Genomic DNA, 21882 nt, shown 5'->3' with positions numbered 1-21882 from the left:
TAGCCTGGAATTTTTTTTCTAACTTTTAGTGGCCACCCTGTAAACTTAAATTGTTGATTTTATAAATCAATTAAAGTTTTAATTAAAAAGCAATAAAAGTTTCTTTTCTTTAGGACACAAATCAAATTTATATGAACATAATTGCAGTTTATTAAAAATTATATTCTATTCAATAACAGGCATCACAGTTGGTCCCCTTTTTTCAATTTTTTAATTTTTGATTTAGATTATTAACACAACACAATATATAATTATTTTGTTTACGACATAAATAATACACTTGGATCACAAAGTTTCAGTACATTTGGATTGTTTGCTTTTAAATGCTTGCTTCACTTTAAATTCAAATATTTCTATAAAAATTGATGTATAACTTATCAAACTAGAATCAATTTGAGGTTAATTAAATTTAGAATCCAATGGGCCAAGATATAACTAATTTAATAATATAAATATGAAAATATAGTTAACTCATAAAACAAATGAATAGAAACGACGAATTTGTAATTTAAATTCTTTGAAAAATTTAGAGCAAGAGAAGTTATTTTTATAGATTTTAAAGAAAATACTGAATATTTGTAAATAATTTTGGTCTAAACTTAAAGAGTAAAATATAAATATTAAGGTGCTTCATCCAACAGAATGCACGATTATTTTTAGAATTATTTTTATATGATTTACACATTATTATATGTGTAAATTCTATAAACAAATAATTTTTTGCAGGTTTTAAATATTTTTTCTTGGAAATTAATATTTGTTTTTTCAGAAAATTGTATTAATAATAAAATTTCAAAAGTTTGTAAATGTTATAAATGATTATTATTTTTTTTAAAGACTGCATTTCGTTGGATGAACTTTCTTAAATGGTTTCGAGTTTTTTTGGCTTTCTGATATAATAGAAGAGTTTATAAAAAAGATATATCAAAAACACTTAAATATAAGTATTTTATTTTTCTATTGTTTATATAACGTAAATATTTAAAAATTTTCTTAAATATTAAAATTATTTTTTAACAAAGAATCCAAAACTGTAAGAAATTTGAATATTAACACATTGTTAACATAAATTGTAACACATTTGAATTTATTGTTTAGTGTATTTTTTGTCCCCTTTCTGACGAAAAAAAATTCCCCTTTTCACTTTTTTTTTTAAGATAAAAGGTACTGTGGTGCCTGCAATAATATTACAAGGAAATTCATCTCATAATTAACTCTAACTTATTTAAAATTACAATATAATGTAACTCACTCTTTACTTACAGCATTTTCATAAAAAGAAAAATTTTATAATAATATACTGTAGTATAATCTATTGAACAATGTGCATAATCGAAAACAAAAGTAAATAAGAAAATAGAGAACAATGCTTGAAACCGTTTACATCTTACAATTAGAATAAATGAAAAGTAGCTTACTTTTATGCTTAAAGCTAGATTAAGTCAATTTCGGGACTTAGAATCACATGTTTAAGGTTATAATGCAGTTAAAATATTACTAATGTATGTGGTTTTAGTCAAATTAGGCTGAAAGTAAGATTTATTTGTACAGTGTGGTGTTCACCTTAGGATTTCTAAAGTGTCCATCTTTTAGGGACCATGGCACAATTTTTTAATCCTCAGTAAAAATGTGTATTCAAACAAAATTTTGAAAAAATCATTTTAGAATATTATTGGACAATAAATAAGTAGTATTTTAACAATAAATACTTATAGAAAATCAAAAATTTAAATAACTCTATCGAATTAAGAATAAATTGTGAGAAAACTTTGTAAGACACAAATTTCAAGAGGTGTGTGCAGAATAAAAACAAATTGCTGTTTTCCCTTCAAATGTGCATAAAAAATTCGTCTATACTAACAACAAATATAACAAAAAGCATAAGGTGCTGCTACTTTATACAAAAATTTTAAACGAAATGTCCATCTTGGGTCTCTCTCCCTTAAGAAAAGAATAAAAATTCTGCATTGTTTCGATTTGTCAAAAAACGTTATTTAACGAAACTTTAGTCTTTTAATGAAAAGAAAGGACAGAAATTCTACTGATTTCTATTTATCATTACAATTTTCGTTACAATGTTTTAATTTTTTAGAAACAGGATAAAAAATTTGCAGACTTTTTTTCTCTATGACATTTTTAGCACAAATTAAATTTATTAAAATACCTAGTTAATGCATTTAGTACTTTGTACAATTGGAAATAATTTGTTTTCTGCCTGTTTAAATTTAAATAAAAAAATAAATAATTATTAAATAAAAACAATAAATTTTGAGAAATTTATAAACATTTCTTTTAATTAATTATAAAATAAATTAAGTAGGTATGGGGAAATCTCATGAAATGGGGACTTTATGTTGTAATAGTATATTTCGTAACGAGTGCGAGCAGTTGCCAATTTTTGAACGAGCACTAGTTTTTTTTTTATGAAAAAAAAAATTATTTTGAAATGCAATAACCGTTATAAACAGCTCATTATCTCGAATATTATAATTGGTACACTTGTTTAATCTATCTTTTTCTATCCTTCACTTACAAGAATTTTTTTATATCTTAGCCGCGAAATAGTATTTAGCAAATGTATAGAAATGTGGATTAACAATATGGAAGCTTTTTGTGGCACAGATATCTTAGTACCCAATTTGTCCCTATTTCGTGAGATTTCCCCATATATTATAAACATAATACATAATAATTATTTTGAATTAATGATAAAATAAAAATAATTGTAACATAATATAATACACTAAACTTAACAGAAAACAAAAGTATACATAAAAGACGAAATTCAGGGTGTGAGGGACAGCAAAATGAAAGAATGAGTGAATACGAAGATTATTATAGTTAATTCTCAAATTTGAAAAAAATTTGTTAAAATGATTCTTTTTCCTTTAATAGCTTTATCAAAAAAGTCACACTAAGTCTGTCTCTTTTAAAAATTTCACAGAGGTTCATTAGTGGTACAATTTGAAGGTAATTGTACAAAATCTGAAGCCAAAAAATTTTCAGAGGTATCATTTTTGACGAATGTTTACCCTATACTGTGATTTTACTAACACGTGTAACAATTTGTATAATATAATATTCTATACCCGTTTCCAGAAAATTTAATTTCAAAATGTCATTCAGTCAGAATTTTATGTAAATCGTGCGAATTTTTAATATAATTTATGGTCTAAGTATAACAAAAATTTCAGAAAGATTTAAAAATGGAGAAATATAAAGTCAATTTAAATAGTTTAAATTTAAATTTAAATAATTTAAAAATCACTATTATTTACAATTAATTAATTATTATTAATTTTTCATTTGAGAAAAACGGCTTGTTGATGCTGTGGAATTTTGAAGACAATTTGCTCCATGCAGCAAAGTTAATAGTCCAGTCGCCCTGTGTTTCTTTCCATGACTGTGTGTGATTAATAATTGTAGAGCGGGTCTTAAATTAAAATTGGTATATTTGTTTACTTGAAAATTAATTGCCACTAAAAATGTCACTTCCTTAATTGTTTAATAACTCGTACAAAAGTTAACAAATTTTTTTAAAAATAAAACTATTTTTTATGAATTTGATTTATAACAATAGTTTTTTCAATTAGTAATGTAGGAAGAACAATTTATTAAATTAATAACAATTTATTTTGCAAATATAAAAATTAAAAAATAATAAATATTAATTCTCTCGTATTGTTTATAAGTTTTTTAAAGAAGTGATAAAAGATTTTAAATCCTGAGAAAAAGTTAGCCCAATTTAAAAAAAGGATGATTAAAATTCGATAATTTATTCCAAAGTTATAGCACCGTCGCGAGCCAGTTTAATATCAAACTCTACTTTTACTCGATTTTTCCTTATCAAATCGTTTGTTGAAAAGTTTGCAAATTTTTTAAAGAATAATATAACTAACAAATTATCGAAGAAGCAACTAAAAATATTGATAAACTCGAATAAACTAATATCTAGGATTTTTTCAAAATTGTAAAATTTTCTCCCACCCCTTTAATGCTAGGTCAAATCTATTTGAATGGCGTTTATCTCAAATTGTTAAAGTAAAAATTATCGCTACAGTGTTTAATTGTTTATATGGAAAAAATTAGCCTCTCCAAAAAACAGTTTTTTTTGCAAAACTTCAGTTAGCCACAAATTGTGATTGATAGATTAGCATTTCATGAAGAGAACAAGACAAAAAATATTATTTTCATCCGTCAAAAATAAAGAAATTCCATTTTAAAAAACCATGCTTTTAGTTAACAAATGCAATTTTTTATAAAATATTTGTCCGATCGTATCCATCTTTGGTAAATTTTTTAACGATTCAAAGAGCTGTATATTTTTGGAGAATATCAAAAGAATTTATTAACTTTTGTACGAGTTATTAAACAATTAAGAAAGTTATATTTTTAGTGGTTTCAATTAATTTTCAAGTATATAAATATACCAATTTTAATTTAAGACCCGTTACTTTAATAATATTTCCGAGCTCTATAATAGTCAAGAGTCAGATATTAATTTTGGCAAAAAATGAAGACTTTTTTTAAAAGACGACTGAATTGTACAGTAAATTTTTAATCTTTCTGCAAATTTTCTTATTGCATCAACAACCAGAACGGGGCATTAAATACAAGATAAGGGTATCAACACTTTATTTAATCAATAAAATGGTGTTTTAAAAATTTTATTCATTAATGCCTATAATATTTTATTGTATTTGCAATAATTTTTCTAAAATATATTAGATTCGTTACCTTGATATTAAAAATTTATATCGCTTTACAGAATTGTTTCTTGATAGATCTTTTATACAGCATTCCAATCTTCATTTTAAATTTAAGTGACAATTGTCTGGGCGACTGTCAATTTGTTTAAATCCCTGTAAAAAATAAATTAGGTGGTCTAGGTTTCGAATTGGAACGTCGTTTCTTGAATTCGATAAAGCGACATTTTTTAATTGGACTGATTTCTGAATTCAGAAAATGTATTGTCCCAATCCGACAGATATTTTAAACGTGAAAATAAAGAATATGACACTTCACAAGACACCGAATAACAGTTTATCTTGTATCGAAAGTTTTTAGTTCAGTATATGTCCAATTGAAGCTTAGGAACAGGACATCTTTTGAGTGAAATTCCTCTTAATGTATATGAATTCGGTTAAATGACAATTAAGGGGATCCCACTTATCGACAATGCAGATCTAAAATGGTTAGAAATCTGCGACGACTGTTTCTTGGAAAATATAAAATATTATAACTTATAAATTTGGAGAACTCATTTTTTATCATAAGTACATAGAATGAATATTTTATTTGTTGTAATTATTAAAAAAATATATTGTTAGAAAATTAAATATGAGCAGTTCCCAACAGCCTAAACTGCAACGACCTTTTCTTGAAAACAACAAAATAAAATAATTTTTCTATTTGTGAAACTTAATTTTATTAAAAAATACACATAATAAGATCAACAATAAAAACACAATTCAAGGCCGAGAGCGAATCAGAAACAATCAGGACCCTTATCAATGAGTGATTCTCAGCGTACAATATCGATCTAAAAATGGCATACATTTCTGCCGTGATAACAAAAGTACCAAACTGGAGGAGGGTTCCAGTGTGGTAGTCTCGTCCCTCAACAAAGATTGCCGCTGAAGCCTTAGAAAGTTTTCTATTGTATGAAGCGTCCGTGTAAATAATAGTGTAGTTCACATATTTCATTTGAATATGCTCTCTGAACAGTCTTTCAGAGTGAGAACGATTTTTAAATTCATATAGTCTGTCAGGAGATCGCACTCCACCGGGGAGGAAATCGCTTTCCATTCCCAGTGGAAGTACGATGTCCAGAAGGCACTGTATCGATATAGAGCTAGAGGAACTATTCTGTTGTATGAATTTAGTAATGTGTATCTTGTTTCGTAATTTTTGAGTTTGCGGTGTTAGTTTCTCTTTTAGTAATTATAGTTTTGGGATAAGTGGGTTATCTTTCCATTTGTAATTTCTCAATAAAAATGAATTTGAGAGGATAATTCTTCGGAAGGAGAGGGGAGGTTCTCCTGTACTTTTATCGTACATTTACGTAGGATAAATGATTCAGGAATATATGTCCTGTACTCGGCTTTTTCAATGTCCTCTGACTAAAGAAGAAAGTTAGCATCACTGAGTGTCTCTCAGAAAATTTTTATTTGGTTAATTCCACTAACATATACTTTCCTGTTACCATTAATGAATCTGCCTACCAATTTGCCTATAGCTACTGGATACAACCTACCTAGATTCCTTTGTATGTTGATGAATTCCATCATTACTAGGAAAGGAGCTTCGAGAGAATTATTATATATATACTCGAAATTTGGTTGAGATTCCATATCTTGATTTCGGAAGATATGCTCGAGCTTGATCAAGTGACGTCCTTGGCAAATATGAAAGACTGATCTCAATTATAAATGACAACTTAATTAAATCGGGAGCATATGTCCCTAATAAAACGGGCCCTAACTCTCTAGTAAAACCATCATGGTGGTCCCTTAAGTGTTAATCATGGTGGTTCCGAATCGTTAATAGAAAAACAAAAAGCTAGAAAAGCATATCTATGGAACCCTACCTCTGACAATTTAGAACTATACTTACCTATACTATCCATCCCTGGTTCATTTTACCAATAATGCACCAATCTATTGGTCGTCAAAATCATATAATAAGAAGAAAATAGTATTCACAATTGTTACCAAAAAGAATTACAAAAATCAAATTAAAATGATAAATAATTACAAGTGAATTGGCCTGACTAGTCGAAGAAGAAGAAGAACAAATAAAATCTTCATCCTATGTATTTATGATGAAAAATGAGTTTACCAAATTTATAGGTAATAAATAATATTATAATAATCTTATAGAATATAAGATATTATGATCTTATATTTTTCAAGAAACGGTCGTTCCCGATTTTTAACCATTTTAGATCTGCTTAAGATCCTCTTAAGGATTATTCATGAGCCTACAAAATGAGCTATATTCTTAAACTTAATATAATTAATCGTCGAAGAAAAAGAGTATTTATTTGAATGTTTATCCCTAGTTGTGATGCAGTTTTATGATACGGATGTTAACAAGGAGTACGCTATTCGAGGTAACAGTGCTGTACTCAAATGTGTTGTACCATCATTCGTAGCTGATTTTGTAACAGTGCTATCATGGCACACAGATCAGGGGGAAGAATTCGTACGACAAGATACTGAAATGGGTACAATATTAAGTAGTGCATCATATTTTTTTAAATTAGGCTTTCTGAATTATAACAGATAATCAATTTTTATTCAATTATCAACGCGAGAATAATTAGAAAAGTCTTTTTATTAGATTTTTAAAAAATAATTAAAGCAATGAAAATAAGAATATCATAAAATGAACGAACGAAAGAATCATTTTAACAGTAATCCTTTTGTCATGTAGATAATAATTAAATAATGATATGAAGCAGTATTATTAGTTATTCAAACATTTAAGGCACAACAGACTATATTTATGCTCAATTTGGAGCACATTAAGAATTTTAGTGTAATACTTTTACAATAATTTTTAGCGTCTCAACTAAATTTTATGACCTTTAAATTCTTCTTACCAGAAATTCTCAAAACTTTTAGCCACTTTGTTAATATCTGTGTTGAAGAAGCGGTACTTGATAGTCATCCTGATTTACACTAAATAAAGTTGAGAATTACCAAAATATTAGAAAGCGACTTTAAATTGGGTAGAAGGAAAAAATGAATATGTTGTCCCTTCTATTTCATAAAAGCTGGAAATTTTCTAAAATTGCTGACATTCAATAAAATATTTGTGAAAAATTCTACTTTTAATATTTAACTCAATGAAAAATCTGCTAAAAAGAATTGAAGTGTCAAAATTATTTTGTTGAATACATTTTCAGTGCTTAAACATTTAAATTTTAAGTAATTAGCAATGATTACATAGTAAAAGTATTTTGGTCAAATATAAGAAAAACTATTCAGAATTCTGGGTTTGTAAAATGGGTTAGTAAAATAAACATGTGTTTTACAAAAACTCCTAAATAGAAAAGGCTGAAAACATTCATTCTATAGATTAAGTTATTTTAATTAATATGTTGAAAATTAATCGGGGATATAAATGTGATTTTCTTTTTGAGCGCCTGTATCGGCTGCTAATGTTTTAGTTTTATTTCATATCTTATAACAATATGCAAAAAGTTAATATGCTTTCAATTCTCCATTTTTAGGATTAGTAATATGCAGGTAAACTTAATTGTTTGAGAACAATATGAAATCTCTTTTCAATAGTCAACAAAAATAGAAGATGGCGTATAATATTTATAATTATTAGGTAATAATTTGAAATCCCTTTCAGTGGTACATCAGTATTATCAGTCAGAAGTCAACAACGAATATGTTATTCGTGGCAACGCAGCCATTCTAAAATGCAGTATTCCAAGCTTTGTTGTAGAATTTGTACAAGTTGTCGGTTGGCAAGATGATCAAGGAAATTCATTTGATCCTGTTAATGATAATGGTAGTTTTAAAAGAATACGAATAAATGTAATTGTATTCTTCTTTGCAATGATGAATATTTCCTGAAGCGAATCAGTTATGGCAATTTATGTTTTAATAACGCGAAACAGTATTTTTGAAAAATTCAAAATACCGATTAAGCTAATGAAAATCTGACAATGAGAATTGTATTTACATTGTCGTATGGAAGTATATTTTTAATTACGTTCCGCTTTCTAATTTCTATGTGCACTTTTGTTATACAGTTGTCACACAGTATTATGAAGCTGAGGTGGTGTCCGAATATGTGATTCGTGGTAATGCTGCAATATTAAAATGTACAATTCCTAGTTTTGTCGCTGAATTTGTATCAGTTGCTTCCTGGGAAGGAAGTGACGGTTCCAGCTATGAAGCTTCATTTAACTATGGTACTTGAAGCTTAAGTGCAATAAAAATTTTATTCCACACTTAATTCTTAAAAATTAAGTTCAGTTGACACAATCAAATACGAAAAATTATAATCTAGATATAATTAATAATAATCATTACTAGATCTTTGAACGTGTAAAAGAGATTTAGAAAAATCTTCCCGTTATATTCAATGAAATTGATTATAATGTTTCTAATACTAATGTCCATATGAAAAAGTTGAATAATTCAATGGATGGTGCGGCGTGGGTAGTGGCAGTATGGACACGTCAAATTGCTTTTATTTTTAAGAGAAATTCCTTTTAATGAACGAATTTTGAAAACGGTTTTACTTAAATTTGTCACAGTTGTTACACAAGTTTACCAGCCGGAAATAATGACCGAATACGTAATTAGAGGCAACAGTGCAATATTGAAGTGCAGTATTCCAAGTTATATAGCAGAGTTTGTTACTGTCGATGCCTGGATTAGAGATGACGGCGAAACTTATGTTCAACATTTAACAACATTTAATCAGGGTACTTGCTTAAAATGTGCTGTGTATTTTGCAGAAAGTGTTGTATTATTTTATGCAGGCATATAAATAATATGCTTAAATTGACATATAACTAATACTTCATTTTACAATTGCGATTAGATGAAAAAAGTCGAGCAATAAATCTCGTGCTTATCTTTCTGTTGCATTTAACTCCTCAATTAATTTTGCGCGAGCAGTTAATTCTTAATTGTTTTTTTAATCCGGGAAATATTTAAATATTTTATAAATGATTTACGATAAGCAGCACTATTTTCAGTTCACATTTTTCTCATTTTTAATTAACAAGGGGAGGGCACGGTAAGATTTTCAAAAAACAAATTTTTTAATTCCATCTAGTAGGGTCATATAAGGGAACTCTTCTCTTAAAATACTAAGGCGCACTAAGCAAAAACGACGGAGAAAATCGCATTCGAAGATTCGTTAATGTTCACGTTTTTCAAGTACTTATAGCAAAGGTTACTTCTCTAGAAGTCTAGACATTCAGATTTAATTTAGAGATTCTCATTTCAACACAGGTAGTTATTATAATAACTTAATTCTTACATACTTTTTAAAAATAAAACTAACAATTTTAAAAATAATATAATTTATAAAGTATGAAATCACTTCAACTTTCAATTTTTTCTATTTCTGACACTAATTTCTTTTTAAATAACAATATTTTTTGAAGAAAAAAAACAAAAGCATACACAAAAACTAACTTCAAAGTGTGGACAGACAGAATGAAACAATGAAATACGAAGATTATTATAGTTAATTTAATAATCATTTTTTGTAAATTTTTGCATGAAAAAGGTGAAAATTCACGAATCTCCATAAGTTGTTTTAGCTTAGTGCGTCTTAGAATTTTACAAGAAAAGTTACTTTATATGACCCTACTTGATGGCATAAAAAAATTTTTCAAAAAATCTTACCGTCTAAATGTGAAGCAGATCTGTTACTTCTTGAGTATAGATTTCAGATGAGTTACAAACAATTATATTTCCACGACAAAATATATTGTACACTTATTTATAAATGAAAACTGTCACCACAAAAAGAAGACAAAAAGTCATATCAGAGTTTTATTAGATGCTAAAATAGCACACTGATACATTAATTTGACAGGACCTTAAATTATTTATTTCGACGTTACTGGATCACTTTCTTTTAATTACAGCTGTGTCCCAATATTTTGAAGCTCAAGTTTACGATGTATTTGCTATTCGTGGAAATGCAGCGATATTTAAATGTCAAGTTCCTTCATTCGTAGCAGACTATGTGGAAGTTGCCGACTGGATTGATTCGAATGGTGGAAAATATTATACCAAAGAAATTGATGGTACTTTGAATGAAATAAAAAAGAAGTCTTATTTTAATCGTAGCACTTCTATTCCCCCTCAAAATCGATGCGTACTGCGTACCTCCTTGCGAAAATTCCTATTTCAATGGGTTCGGTTGTCTGGTTACAGTTGTCGGGCAGCAATATGCAGTGAACGTGATGGATGAACATGTCTTACGAGGAAATGCAGCTATTATCAAGTGTCATATACCAAGCTTTGTTGCTGAATTTGTCGTGGTTGCCTCGTGGGTAGAGGATGGTATCACAGATATTTATCCCCAAGATGAATACGGTACTTAACAAATCGTTTAATCGTGTTATTTTTAAATCAAAATAATTCTTTCTCGTTAGAATTGGCTATTATTTACTAACATATTTTTTAACCCATTGGTGTGAAAAAGTAGCTTACAGACACTTTGAAGTTTTCATAAAAATGACAAATTTTCAATTTTACTATCGCATGTAAATTAAATCCTATTTCCATACGATCGTAAGAGAAAATCGTTTGTTTAATTCTTCAGATATCTGCAAGCGCAATCTTCATCCCTTTGGAATTGAAAATATTCGTGGCTTATATTAATTCCATTTGTTTATATTCATGTTTGTACCATTTATACTCTAAGCGTCTAGGTGTACAAATGGCAACCTTTCTTTGACTCTTTATGGGAATTTTTTTCTGCTTTAAAAATATTATTTTTATTTTTATTTTTATTTTGATAGACAATGTCGTTTATTCGAAATAAATTATTTTTGCTTATCTGAAAAAATAATTATGTAATCAATGTCATTTTTAGGCGATGAGCATTAATTACGTTTAGGATGTTCAAAAATTATAGTAATGGTCTAATAACATGAAATGTTTTGGGTTTTAAGAAAACTTGATTGGCAAGCTTAAAAAAATTTAATCATACATTATCATTAATTCATCATTTATTATTCCATAAAGTTGAAGATATTAAATCATGTTCAACTAAATGACGAACGTAGAATTTTTTTTCAAATAGGTAACACAAAATCATCATTCAATCCATGTGTTAACCCTTTCAGTCACGCAATTAGGATAATAGACAAAAGATTATAAACGCTATTGTAAATAAGGTTTTTGGGGTCGCTGAATACGAGTCCGGGGTCAGATTTGCAAAGTTTTTAAAATTCAAAATGGATTAAAAAAAATTAAACGGATTCACTTAAAACTTGTTACTCGGGGTTTTTGGGGTCGCTGATTTCGAATCTGCTATTAGTTTTCAAACATTCAAAATAGCGGATCCAATATGGCGGACGATTTTTTAAAAATTTAACGGATTCACTTGAAACTTGTTACTCGGGGGTTATTGGGGTCGCTGATAACGAATCTGGAATTAGTTAGTCTAAAGATTAAATTTCAATAAAAAATTCTGAATGAAAGTGTTAATTTAAAAACAAAATCTTAAAACTAATTAACAAAAATGATTATATTCTGATGAGTTGATTTACTTCCAGATGAAAATTACGTATACATTTAGTAGATAGAATAAATTCATCTCTATCCGTTACTAGATCTCTTCTTGAGAACAGTTAGTAACATTATTAGATAAAACTCCATTTAATGGAAGTTTGATTCGATCGTAAGATTTTTCAGTCCATTTTCAACGGATTCAATAACTTGGATGACAATAAAATTAAATAACAAACAAAATTATAATTGAAAGGCTCGATTCTGTAATTTTTTTTAATTATTCCACAATTTTGAATTTGATCGCTAAACCGCCAGGAACTCAATTAAATTTTATCTTAGTCAAATCTTCAGGACTTTTCAATATTTTAATTGTAACCTTTTTTGTAACTCGCAACAAAAAATATTTCAAATTTTTTAAGCTGATTGTATAAGTTTTCTCTAATTTCTTAATGGTTGTGTTATCTATCTTCTTTAAAGTAGGGATTATTCTTGTGTATTATTTTTGCTATATCGAATTATACTGTGTGCATAATAGGGACAATAACTGTTCCTTTAATTTTTTTAAATAGTTTTCGGCATAATTTCTTGTTAGAAATGTTGGTCAGTTTTTTTATTTGCATTATTAACAAGCCCACAGTTGGAGACTATTAAAGGGCACGTGTTAGCTATAGGTGTATGAAAACCAATTGCAGAATGTGGCAATGGTAATTAACATCATTCTTTTAATTAATTTAAATAAAAAAATGGATTGGGCTAGAAAACGTCTCTCAGCTAGTGTTAGAAAGTTAAATTCAGTGCATAATTGTAAATAGTCGGATCCTTGCAAAGGATATGCTCCAGTTTTTCGGAAGTACCTACAAGTATTTGAAGAACCTTTTTTGAATTTTTTCTAAAGACATGATGTCTACGTTACTACTCCATAGTATTGTCAAGTAGTTAAGTTTAGCTAAAACAAAAGATTTACAGAGTTGATCAATAATTCGCAGATTCTTAAAACCCTTATAATTCCTTAGAAGGGTTCCTAATGTTTTCGATGCGTCACGTTCGACAGTTTGCATATGAAATTTAAATGTAAGTTTTGAGCCGAAGTTTAGGCCAAGATCAATTACAAAATATTTTCGTTCATGCTTATTATCATGGATGATTTTATGTTGTGTATACAAAGTAATCAAAATAAACTGGATTCTCTTTTCTTGAAAAAGTGACTACATGGCATTTCGAGATTTTATACAAGTGAAAATTTTTTAGTTGACTACGTAAAGTAGTTTATCTACTGTTAAGTGTAAAATCAATTCATTAATAAATGAGATAAACAATAAGGAACCTAAAACGGAACCCTGGGGAACTCCTGATGTTGGTGTAAATTCTGTTGAAGAAATTCCGCTATATTGTACAATATTCGTACTATGCGTTAGGTAACTTTGGAGTAGAAATTAGAGGCTGGATGGTAAATTCATTTCATAGAGTTTGTGAAAAAGGTCTGTAGTTTTTAATGTTGTTTTCGCCAGATTTAAACAAACCTTACTCTGACTAATTTGTAATGTGTAGGAAAAGTATATTGTATATTAGGGAGTTGTTCATTAGTCTCTTTCTTATGATCGGTTTGTCCAATTTTCTTGTCAAGTCCCTTGTATTTTTTCTTGGTTTAATGGCTTGAAAGTTATGACTTTCGTGAATTTGAAGGATTTCGCGCATGATTAATAGTCAGCGAATGTCACATGATCAATGACCCTTTCCAAGACAATTTTAGGTGCTGTTTAGTGATGTAATATTTTCTATGTAAAATTAACCGTTGCAAATTCCACCCTTACACGGTTATTTGTTATATAAGGATATTTTTTAACCAATAAATTGCAGTCGGTAACAACCACAAGTTATAGTTTTGAATGATTTTAAAAGTTTTTATCTGTTTGACAAACAAAAAGCGACAAACGTGACATTTGTCAATTCTGATATTAATGAAAACCTCAATAAATCTTTATATCATTTAATTACTGACGTGTTTGAAGTATAAAAACAATTAATTTAGTCAATCAGCTGCCTATCCATAATGGAAATTAAAAATGATCACACTAAATAAATAAAAATAATAATGCTGCTTTGGAAAAATTACAACATATGTATATATGAATCAATACAAAATATGTATATATAAAGCAAATAACGTTTGCTATACAAAAAAGAAGAATGAATTTAAAAAATATTATATTTTTCTTGTAAAAAAAGGGGGAAATAGATTGATTAAGTTCATTTATGTAAACTCAAATTTAATAAATCTTTTTAGCAACTAATAAGTAGGATTGTCTAAAATGTAAAACTGCATTACTCTCAAACATTTATTCGGTTACTGTTTCATTCTTTCGTTCGTTCGTTTTCCTTCAAGTGCATAGATTGAAAAATAAAGATCGTAATTTTCAGAGGCGGAACGTAATTTTTATATAAATGTGCTTAGTTTTATAAATATTCTCGTCTTATAAAAACGTTAACTGCCGCTGCTCGCGCTGTTCCAGACTTTCCAGAATATCAACTTTTCCATTCCTCACCTTCATCCAACAAAGAAAGCTGTTCTTTAGTATAGGTTAATAAAACAAATAATTATTTAAGTGTTATTTTTAATTATACCTATGTAAATCTAATAAAATTATACACTTAAATTAAACTATTTTACTTGAACCATTGATTCTTTTTGTGCAAGAATGAAAATACGAGTTTTATGTAATCATACTACAGAACAGACGTTTATTCCTATTTACATAGAAAAGATATGATGCTCTTCTAAATTGAAATAAATAGTCAATGTCTGATAATGATTGGCAATTTTATTTTCTCTATGTAAATAATTTACCAATCTTCATTGTATAATAATTGCATGCTTAGTAAATTATGATAAAAAGACTTGAGAAAAGAGGTATTTTTAGAATAGTAAAAAAAATTTTTATAAATTCTTCTTTATCAAAAAAGGAAATATTTGGTTAATTTAACAGATTGTTTTGATATTCGAAATCACTAAAAACTATTTTAAAAAATTTTCATGAACGAATATTAAAAATAGATTATGATCTCTAAAAAAGTAAATTTTAAAAATAATTTCTTCCTTCTATCTCTCGTCTTTTTGATTAATGTTTTATTAATTTCGTAGCCTTTGTTTTTAAAGTTAATGTATTCAGTAAAATTTTCAATTTTTTTCCTAAAGCAATTTTATAAAAATATTTTTAAATCAAGAACTATTAGTTTCTCTCTAAATTTGAATTAGTAAAAATGTTTAATAATTAAACTTAATGACTGTATTTTTGCTTTTGAATTAGTAAATTTTACTAATTAATTAGCAGAAATTACTATTTGTTAGTAAATTTTACTAATTAATTAGCAGAAATTACTATTTATTAGTAAAATTTACTAATTCAAATGCAAAAAGTCATTCATTAATTTAAATTAGTTAACATTTCTACTAATTCAAATTTAGAGAGTTATTCTTATTCATAAGTTATTTCTTAACTATAAATTTTATTAAAATTAATTTTTTATATTTGAATTAAACAAAATTGAATTCCATGGTTACGAAAATAATGAAACGTATTGTGCATGTTGTGATAAAAATATTTTTTTACTAAATGGTGTTAATTTTCTAAAATAGTACTTGAAGTAAAATTTTAACATTCTATTCCTTATTGTATTCAAAAAACATTACTTTTAGAAATAATTAACATCCCATTTAGTAAAATAAAATTTTGCTTTCTTAAAATAAATGTATTCCTTTTACTTTTAAAAAAAAATTTATGAACGTATATTTTCATTAAATACGAAAATAATATAAAACAAATAAATGTTCCTAAGGTTTACAGTATATTAAAATGGAAAAAAATAATTACTTTTATTTTCAAGAAAACAGTATATTAATAGTATATAGGCAAGAAAATGGTGCATTTATATAGCAGACGATAAGGAGTTAAGCCATTCATTTGTTCAACAGTATGAAAATGGGGACCATTTCTCCCCATGGGTAAAAATGACGCATGGTCCAATGTATCATTTTTGTCCAAGGGTAAAAATGAACTCCATCTTCACAAGTGGAACAGGTGTTCGTGTTTCCTAATATACTTTATATTTCGTTTTTTTCATGGAAAAATTAAAAGGAAAAGGAATGCATCTTAAAAAATGCATGCAACGTCCAGTTGTAAAAATTTCAAATAAATTATAATTTGTATTATTGGGATGGTTTTCGGGGTATAGATGGAAAATATCTTGTTCTTCCATCCGGAGAATTACATATTAAAGATGTTGGACCAGAAGATGGTTACAAAACCTATCAATGTCGAACTAAACATAGACTGACTGGAGAAACAAGACTTTCTGCAACCAAAGGACGTTTAGTCATCACTGGTGAGTTAAAAATAAATTGAAGTTTATTTTTTCATAACAAGTGAATGTCTACAGTGATTTTAAATTTGTTAACATAAACTACCTACTTACTTAACTTCCAAGTAATTTATTTGCTTAGTTAAAAATTTAATTAGAATAGAATTTTCATAAATCTGTGCAATTTATACTGCATAATAGCAATTTTTATTATCAATATAGACATTCACTTTCCTATACAAAGGCACTGTAGTCCAAGTTTAAAGAAATAATTTAAATCTTAAGGAAAATTTTGATTTTTTTAAATGATGGATTTATCATTTTCTATTCCAATCGTAAATAATAATTAAAACATGTAATAATTTTAATCATGTTATAAATATTTTGCTTTCCCATATAATTTACTATATGGGGCATTCTAGGGGTCGTCCATTAGCTACGTTATTATTACTGGCGTTTTTAAAAAGTTGTTAAAAAAATTTGCATTTCTAATTATAAACTTCTTAATATTTTATACAGATTTTTTAATAATTAAAAGATATTCTAACTCAATAGTACATTACAAAAATAAAGATTCTTTGGAAACATTAAAATACTTAGCTATATTAAATTAAACTTTCAACAATAGCCTGCATTACTTTCATAGGAAAGGGAATGAAAATTTATGGTTGTTACTGAAAGGAGGGAGGAGATCTAAATGGGTGAAAAATTGGTAACGTAACTTTTGGATGACTCCTATTTCAAACTTTTTCACCTATAAAAGACGATCGCAAGAATAAAGTGAATTTTATTCTGTAAAAAAAGAATTATTTATATGTTGATCGACTGTACGCTTACAAGCTAGTAAAACATACCAAAATGGCCTAAAATTGATATTCCAAATTTTAATTTAAAAAATTTTTTTAATTTTGTAGGAAATTGAATGGCACATCTTTTATTCATTTAACATCTTTTTGTAGAACAAACACTTTGGAAGATAATGACCAAAAAGTAAAAATTTTTAATTTATAAAATTAATTAAATTTTATAACATAAATCATCATATCTTTGGTAATTATTATTGAATTCAAATGAAATTTGGTATACACATGCATTTGGGTCAAGAAAAGGTAACGACAAATAAAAAAATCATTAATTGTTTTTTGCTTTGTTAATTAAGAGAGGTCAGAAATTTTATATTCTTACCTTTGTCGATAAAAAGTCTGCGGGAAACTTTATAATTCAGAAAACTTCCAGTTAGACATTTGTTTGTTAGCATTCAAGGAAGTTTTTTGGAAAATTTAAAAAAGATTCGTTAAAAACTAACGAAAACATGAATAAACTAAAAAAATGCGCTGCGCGTTATACATTGCCACGTCAATCCTATATATACTCACAGATGTATATACAGCTTCTGTTTTTTCTTCTTAATTACAAAATTTCAATGAAAACAATAACAATTTATTAATCAAACAGTTATTTAATAATTAAATTATATTTGTTTTTACAATAATTTTTTTAAATTAACGTAAAACGTCGTGAGTGACGGATTTTGTAAATAAATATGATTTGAAACAGGAGTTTTAATTATATTAAAATAATAAATTAAATTTGTAAAATTAAAAACTCCACACCACACGCGGCAGGGTTCAATGCTGTGTGGGTTCAGGGTATAATAATAAAAATTTATAAAAACCACGGGCGCCAGTCGACTGAAGGTCGACAGTAAATGAAATATATAGTTAAATTTACCTTAAACATACAAGAATAATCTCAAGGAGAGTAAAATGCGTGAACCAAGTGAAATAATAACCAAAGAGTGTCTACTGAAAAGATATATTTTACAAATTATCTACTAACATTTCGATGTCTCTCTCAGTCGATGAATTGGCTAATTCCACACTCACATAATTATTATTACATTAAATAAAATAATTCTTTAACAAATAAAATATTTAGTCGACAATAAAATTTATCACAAAGATGTTACAATATCGACGTACGATCCAAAAGTGATCAAAAACACACTTGTTGCTTCCTTGCCGCGTTTTTGGCTATTACCATGACAACACAGGATCGTAGATCGATATTTAATCAATTAATATTAATTAATTCTCTATAAAACAATAATTTGTCGACTAATACTTTGTAATTTCAGAATAACGAGATACGTAATCTATGATCAATTATCATAGATTTTAGTAATCTTTTTGAATCACGATAATTAAGATAACATAATAAGATATCTCATTTGATGACAAAAAAATCGATTTAATATAACAATTACCATAATTATAATGTTCAATTATAAATTGAACATAATGTTTATACCGTTTAAATAGGTTGTTATTAAAAAAACAAGACAATGCATTTCTTTAAATTAAATACAAACAGAGATGAAATATAATTTTAAAACTTCATAACTTTAGTCGAATTTTTATCACAGTTTTAAATATCATTTTGAACAACACAAGCGTTGAAATAAAATTTATGTTCAAATTTTCTAACAGTCAATATGTAAAATTTTAAACTGACAGTATTCAGTGACGAATTTAACTAGTTCTTTAACTTTCTCGATTCAGTTATTTTTTCTCTGTTTTCCGTTTTTGATGCATTTTTTTCTTCTTAATAAAAGTGGAATCAAAAAGATCATTGACCAATTTCTGTCCTTTTGGAGTCAAATATTTAAGAAGTGCTTTAACATCCTTTATTTTCTCTTTAGTAATTCCAATAGATGGTGCTGAAGGCGTATTTAATAAGTCATTCAAAGTCAAAGTATGTACTATCAAGTAAAAAATTTCTTGGCTCTCCATGATAGTCGTTGTAAGGATTTACATATCTCTTTGGATAATAACAAGTTTATACGGCGTCACTGATGTGTACATTTTTGAAATGTTAATTTTTTCTGGTATAAGCAATTCAAAATTTTGTAAAATAACATCACTCTCTTCAATAACTGTGAAGTTTTAGATTTTTAACAAGGTTATAATAATTTTCAGCAGTTTCAATCGTCTCTAAACTTTTCTTCTTCTTTCCATATAACCCAAAATTACGATCGCAAGTACAAAATGAGGGTCCTACTGCCGGATATAAATGCCCAGTAAAAAAAAACTAATTCAAATGAATTGAAACGAATTAACATTTTTGGTAGGCTCCAATTCGTATTTGTCACAAAGCGGGATTCACTCAAGCTCTTTGTATATTCAATTGAATTTAATTCAATATGTACCAATTTGTCCAAACGAATTCGCATTCGAAAGAAATGGCCAAGGAATGCATTGAATTCGTGCTAACGAATTGAAAAAAATTAAAGGCTCAAAACTTGTCCAGTGAATTGGTACGGATAGAAGGTTCGGAAGTTCAATACAGTTTCACGAATTCAGGAAAATTGCATCATGGCTCCAATTCGTATTTGTCACAAAGCGGGATTCACGAAAGCTCTTTGTGAATTCTTTTTAATTCATTTCAATTAGTTTTCGTTTACTGGGTGTACGATTTCAACTTGTAAATATTTTGAAAGTAATGAAAAAAAGAAAGAAAGAAATAATTTTTATTTTGTCCACTGCAACCATCCAAAAAAGATCAATTTTATTATAATAGTCGAGATTTAATTCACTTTGTATGTCATTAAAAACAAAAATTACATACAGTGTTGCCATCTTTCTTGAAACTTCTTTCCATAAAAAATAGATATAATTTTGTTACATTAAAAATGTGTAATAGAGAAGTCTGACATAAAACTGTTTAGAGCACGGAATTTTAGGCAACTCTAAATTCTGACTAAAATCGAATTCTAAACATAAAACATTTTTTTCAGATAACATTTTCTTTTTCAAAATATTTTCTACATTTTTAAATGATTTTCTAGTGCAGAATTATTTTCAGTATTGAATCTGTTTACAAAACAAAAATTGCAAACATCAGTTCTGCGTTTCTTAAACGTATAATTTAAATTGTGATTAAAGTATTTAATATAAGTTGATTCTTAAATCGGATGGTTTTGGATCATTCGTTTTTTCAGTATAATAATTTTTAAATAAAGCATACAATTTACTCGCACATAAATCCGGATTATCAAATACAATAAATTTGTATTATTTTCGCGATAATGAGATTTAGCATGAGGAATCGTTGAACAGTGTTCTGCAATCATGTATTTTATTTCATTATATAATCGAAGAAAACGATTTTTATGTTTACCGCGATTATCTTGAAGAGATTCGTGTTTTACCAGCTTTTGTTAAATTGAAGTAATTCTGACCTTTTTAATGTCCAATAAATTGCATAATAACTGTCGAAAAGTTGAAGAACTTACAGATAAAAATGAATATTCATATTGTAGGATGGATAAGGCGTGAAATAATTGGGAGAGGCTCGTGATCATTTAAAAAAGAGTGTATATTCTTAAAAGGTTAATTTTGTACTGTCGATATTTCGGAGGTGGAAGGTTTACAAAGTTTTACCTGCACCCCTCTACTTTGCAAAATCTTGGATTAAGGTCCATGACTCAACCTGGCGGAGGCCAGGTACATTGAGAGTACATACAATTAGTTTGTAGAAAAACAATTTATACATTGTAAAATACAGATCGGTCATTCTGACAATTTGGTCGTCCCAAACAACCGTAATAATCGTAAATACTTTAAATATGTTTCATTCGGTTCCCAACACATGCTGTCTCAAGTAGAAGTACGCAGTTTTTTTAATTTTATTAATGACAATAGTCGGACCCAATTTTTCATTTGGTCGGGTTCCACAGTTCCGGTATAAGGCATTTATCAATTGAAAGCCTTCGATGTCCGTTACAATATATCTATCGTGGTCTAATACTTCTTTTACGACATAAGGCCCTTTGAAAGAAGGGATACGCTTTTTATTGTCTCGATTAAATCTTTTCACTTGCCCGTTGACGCGTGGCGCACCTACGGCTATTAACACCTGTTTAATTGATTTTCCTTCCAGTAAATCAACAAACACTTTAGAGGTAAAGCATGTACCTCTATTACTAATTATTGTTTTTGGAACGCTGTAATTTCTAAAATAATCGTTCAAATGAGCTATAGCTTCTTCAGATTTCGTCGATTTGCACGCATACAATTTTATAAATTTTGCGAAACTGTTGACACAAACAGACAACACATGTTTGTTTCCCTTTTTTGTTTTTTCTAAAGTACCATAATGGTCGACATTAATTGTTTCGAACGGAGCGCTTTTTTGGGATAATATGCAAGTATCCTTTTACTTTACCGCTTTTTGGCGAAAACTCTATACATTTTAAACAATTTTCGATGTACAATTTTACTTTTTATCTTAAATT

At 27.6% G+C, this 21882-nt stretch overlaps 1 protein-coding gene across 50 annotated transcripts in view; it reads left to right on the top strand.

The window, feature by feature from the left end:
• LOC122508873 (Down syndrome cell adhesion molecule-like protein Dscam2) overlaps positions 1–21882 on the top strand; it is a 176013-nt gene that overhangs the window by 7742 nt on the left and 146389 nt on the right. For 24 of the 50 annotated variants that reach the window (XM_043622473.1, XM_043622483.1, XM_043622481.1 and 21 more), the window contains exons 5-6: positions 7064–7228; positions 16461–16610. In XM_043622473.1, coding sequence (XP_043478408.1) covers positions 7064–7228; positions 16461–16610 — 315 coding nt within the window. Of the gene's footprint in view, positions 1–7063; positions 7229–8367; positions 8530–8773; positions 8936–10633; positions 10796–10925; positions 11088–16460; positions 16611–21882 lie in introns of all 50 variants that reach the window. The other 26 variants (XM_043622474.1, XM_043622482.1, XM_043622477.1 and 23 more) reach the window with 5 other exon arrangements.

The sequence above is a fragment of the Leptopilina heterotoma genome, unplaced genomic scaffold (assembly GCF_015476425.1).
Source record: "Leptopilina heterotoma isolate Lh14 unplaced genomic scaffold, ASM1547642v1 Lhet_58, whole genome shotgun sequence".
NCBI classification, from domain to species: domain Eukaryota; kingdom Metazoa; phylum Arthropoda; class Insecta; order Hymenoptera; family Figitidae; genus Leptopilina; species Leptopilina heterotoma.
Note: the sequence above shows the minus strand (reverse complement) of the source record. Positions and strands in the feature narration are given on the sequence as shown.